General features: G+C 36.8%; 1 protein-coding gene across 2 annotated transcripts in view; it reads right to left on the bottom strand.

Moving 5' to 3' along the window:
* The window catches only part of LOC122247738 (nephrin-like), a 481,778-nt gene that overhangs the window by 49,691 nt on the left and 427,087 nt on the right, over positions 1-5,000 (bottom strand). For both annotated transcript variants that reach the window (XM_086542100.1, XM_086542099.1), the window contains exon 7: positions 124-278. In XM_086542100.1, coding sequence (XP_086398226.1) covers positions 124-278 — 155 coding nt within the window. The remainder of the gene's footprint in view (positions 1-123; positions 279-5,000) is intronic.

Below are 5,000 nucleotides of genomic sequence, written 5' to 3' on the forward strand. Positions count from 1 at the left end.
AATGTATATGTATGTGCCTATACACGTGTGTATGCAAACATTCATTACAAAAAAACATCACAAATATACCAAACATTGCAAAGAAAATCCAAAACCCATCATGACCTCCGCTCATGAACTCACCGTCATGACCGCCTCCTTGAGTGCCAGAGTGCCTCCCTTCCACCAGCTGATCACCGCCGCCGGCCGCGAGCCCCACGCTTGGCACACCAGCTCGTACTCCGTCTCGGCGCTCAGGGACCCGCCGCCGCTAAGGATGCTGACGTTCATGGGCTGGACTGAGGGAGGAGGGAGAGAGAGAAAGAGAGAGTCAGGTAGGCTGTTGGGTGTCTGTTTAGCTATTGGTGTGTGGGTTTATGTCATGCACGCTCATACATGCGTACATACATACGCACGCATAAACAAATCCAAAACACACACACACACTAATACACAAAAAAATACACACACATACATAAAAACAAGACACACACACACGATTCCTACCCCTCACCCCCCTACAAACACACCTCACCACCACCTACCCCCGGCTAAGGTGGTGTTGTTCAAACTCATTTTGTCATTTTTTCAAGGGAAAAAAAAAATGTGTATGAGAAAATTGGGGAAAAATCAAGAGGATAAAAATCATTTTTGTATATTTTGGTTAAGTATATATGTATATATATATATATATATATATATATATATATATATATATATATATATGTATATGAATATATATATTTATTTATATATGTATATATATATATACATATATATATATATATATATATATATATATATATATATATATATATATATATATATAGATATATGGGTGTGTGTGTATAAAGCATCCATCCATCCATCTATCTATCTTTCTATACATATATATATATATATATATATATACATTTCCATATATCGATACATGTACCCGAGAGTGAAATACAATAATATTTACCGAGACCATCACAACACGTATCACAGATTAAGAGGCATATTATCCGCCTCTTCATAGGTAACACGTGATGAAAGCCGATTCCCAATTAAACTTTTGAATCAAACGATCCTTTTTTTTAACTCTAGAGTTTAATGGAATAGAATGAGCCTGAAATTATCAGTTTTCTAAAACTCTGTGAGACCTTTTTTAACTTCGAAAATTATGGCTTGGAGGTGTAATCATAATCAATTTCAAACTCTGTTTCCAGGTGAGAAGGACAGAGTAATATTGTTTTGTTTTAAATTGTTGATGTTCAAACATTTTTCTAAGGGTTTTTATTTGTGATTGAAATGATTGGATAAGATAGATGAAGATAGGGATTGAGATAAATAGATAGATAGAAAGGTAAAGAGGGAGATAGATAGGTAGATAGATAGATAGAAAGATCAAATGGAGATAGATAGATAGAGAGATAGGGGGGTGGAGAGAGAAAGAGAGAGAGAGAGAAAGAGAGAGAGGGGGGGGGGAGGAGAGAGAGAAAGAGAGAGAGAGATGTAGACACACAGACAGACAGAAACAGCTGTGAAGTAGGGAACAAAACTTAAATCTTTATGAACATCCAAATGTCAAACGCAATATTCTCACTATGGGATTTATTTGCCCTTTTGTATCAATAAGTTCACGTTGATAAAAGATGACGTCATTTTCCGGATTGCAGAGGGGAGAGAGAGCAAAGGGAGAAGGAAAGACAATGTGTCTGTATTATATTTGTTCAGCTTTGAATTATATGGATGGGCGTATATCCATAAATGTGGATGCGTGTGAATGTGTATGTATATATGCATATATGTATGTATATATATAATATATATATTATATATATATATATATATATATATATATATATATATATATGTATATATATATATATATAATATATATATATATATGTATATTATATATTTATATATATATATATATATATATATATATATATATATATATATATATATTTTTTTTCATTTTTTTTTTTTTTTTATACATATACATATATATTATGGAATAATGCACTGCCGCATTGAAATAGGTGTATAACATACCTCCCAAGGTAGGTATGTTATACATTATATATATAATATACATATTATATATATATATATATATATATATATATATATATATATATAATATATACATACACATATATATGTATATATATATATATATATATATATATTATATATATATATATATATATATATTATATATATATATATATACATATGTGTATGTATGTATGGGTGTGTGTGCGTGTGCGTGTGTGAATGTACGCGCGTAAGCGTATGTATGTGTTTGGATCCATATATACATATGTCTAACAATATATATTTATAAACAGAAAGAGAAAATAAAAAAACAGAATTCAAAGAGAAACACAATAATTAAGGAAGAGGATGCAGAGGAAGATAGAACAAGTAGAGTAAAATAAGAATCCCGTAATTAAGAAGAAGCGAAGGAGAAGAGAAGCAGAAGAAAAGAGAGAAAGAGAAAAATAGAAGAAAACAAAACACTAAGAATGGGATTATGTAAAATCCCTTTCGTTAATGCTAAATCAATGCTAAGCCAACCCTCCCCCTTCCCCCCACCCTTTCTCTCGCGACAGGAAATCCCCCCCCCCCCCCCCCGTGGCATTAATCGCCTAAAGGCTTCATTCACACATTCACGGCTGGACATTATGTACTTAGAAGTCATAATCTTATTTGAACCTTATTTGCATATCAGGTCATTGGGAGTCGCTGATCCTCCGCCGACAGAAGCTTTTAACCTCCGCTCGACGATCTTTCGGACAAATCCGTTTTTTTTTTTTTTTTTTTTTTTTTTTTTTTTTTTTTTTTTTTTTTTTTTTTTTTTTTTTTTTTTTTTAGGGAGGGAGGGGGTAAGGGAAGTGGGGGTAGAGGTGGGGGGTAAGGAAAGAGGGGGTAGCGGTGGGGGGGTAAGGGAAGAGGGGGTAGAGGTGGGGGGGGGTAAGGGAAGAGGGGGTAGAGGTGGGGGGGTAAGGGAAGAGGGGGTAGAGGTGGGGGGGTAAGGGAAGAGGGGGTAGAGGTGGGGGGGTAAGGGAAGAGGGGGTAGAGGTGGGGGGGTAAGGGAAGAGGGGGTAGAGATGGGAGGGGCGTTTTTTGAGGGGGGGGGGGTAAGGGAAGAGGGGGGTGAGGTGGGGAAGGGGGCGAGGCCGGAGTGTTTGATGTCTTTCTTGGCTGAGAGGTTTGTGTGAAGGGGGAGGGTGAGGAGGAAGAGGAGGAGAAGGAGGGGTTGGGGGGTTGTTTGTATATATGTGTGTGTGTGTGTGTGTGTGTGTGGATATATGGAGGGGGGGAGGTTGCATGTGTATGTGTTGGTGTCTGTGTAGGTATGTGAGAAATTAGTTGGCAAGCGAAATTGAAATTTATTGCGTGGGTAAGTCAGGTCAGGGATGAGGGACAGAAGTGGACCTGCTTAAGGTAAGAGGGGGGAGGGGAGGGGGCGGGCAGAGTAATGAGAGTAGAAAAGGAGCGATAATTTTTTTGAAATAGTCACAAAGGCCTCCTGTCTCATTTCACCTTCTCTTTGTTTTCTTTAAGAAATTTTTGATCTCGATCGATAGACTAATATAGGATGTTAAACTTTGATAAAACGACGAATCAGGCTATGTTGCAGTGCCTTCAGTACACAAAGTAATATATTACGAAGTCGTCTGCCACTATGTCTAAAGAGAAAAGTTTTTGACCGATGTGTCCTCCCCGTCATGACATATGGGTCAGAAACATGGACTACGACCAAGGCACTCGAGAGGAAATTAGTAAATGCTCAAAGAGGAAGGGTAAGGCTTATGCTAGGAGTTAGCTCAAGAGACAAGAAAAAGGCCACATGGATCAGGCAACAAACAAAAGTAGAGGATATATTTAAAAGCATTAAGAAGAAGAAGTGGCAGTGGGCAGGGCATATATATATCGGAGACAGAACAAGTGGACAAAGAAAACAACAGAATGTGAAATACACGACACAATGAGACCAAGGGCAAGACCAATGACAAGATGGCGTGATGAAAAAGCGAAATTCGCAGACGTAAACCGAAATCAGAGGACACACGACCGGAATGACTGGAAAAGATTGAGAGAGGCCTATGTGGAATGATACAGGCTGACAATGATGATGATGAGAATATATATAGATAGATAGATAGATAGATATGTGTGTGTGTGTTTGTGTGTGTCTGTGTGTGTATGTGTGTGTGTTGGTGTGTATGTGTGTATGCGTGTGTGTGTGTATATATATATCCTATGTCTGTAAGTTCGCATGTATTCATGTAAATCATTCTATATTTATTGTGAATTTTGAGTTCATGTAATATTAATTCTGAGTAGTCTTGCCATTAGAGCTCGCTTCAGGTGATGTTAATTTAATAAACCAAATTCATATATAGAATTATATCATGAATTTGTTATAATTCGCTGTGCATGTCAGAATACCACGCTGTTGCAGTTGTTAAAATGCAGCAAAGGTTTTTATTTTATTTTATTTTTTTCAACACACACATACACACCTAGACATAAACAATACACACAAATATAGATAGATGAGAATACATAGATAGGTAGGTGGACAGATATATAGTTAGATAGATGGATAGATAGATCGAGATACGGATAGATAGATAAATATAGATAGATAGATATGTATGTGCTTACTTATTTACGTATGCTTCTGCTCATGTATACAAGCGAGCAAATATTTATTCCGTATAAAAGGAGAGAGAGAAAGAGAGAGAGAGAGAGAGAGAGAGAGAGAGAGAGAGAGAGAGAGAGAGAGAGAGAGAGAGAGAGAGAGAGAGAGAGAGAGAGAGAGAGAGAGAGAGAGAGAGAGAGAGAGAGAGAGAGAGAGAGAGCAGGTGGTGCGGCTTCAGTAGAATATTTGAAATCGATATGCAATTTATAATGCCAATAATAGACTGTATTTAGCTCTTAAACTGAAAGAGAGAATAACCATTCATAAGAAAATAAGCAAGGCACATGGAATTTATTATATCAATGTAAATCATAGA

This window comes from Penaeus japonicus, unplaced genomic scaffold, assembly GCF_977035675.1.
Source record: "Penaeus japonicus unplaced genomic scaffold, GWHDUDI00000001_assembly GWHDUDI00000011, whole genome shotgun sequence".
Lineage (NCBI taxonomy): Eukaryota > Metazoa > Arthropoda > Malacostraca > Decapoda > Penaeidae > Penaeus > Penaeus japonicus.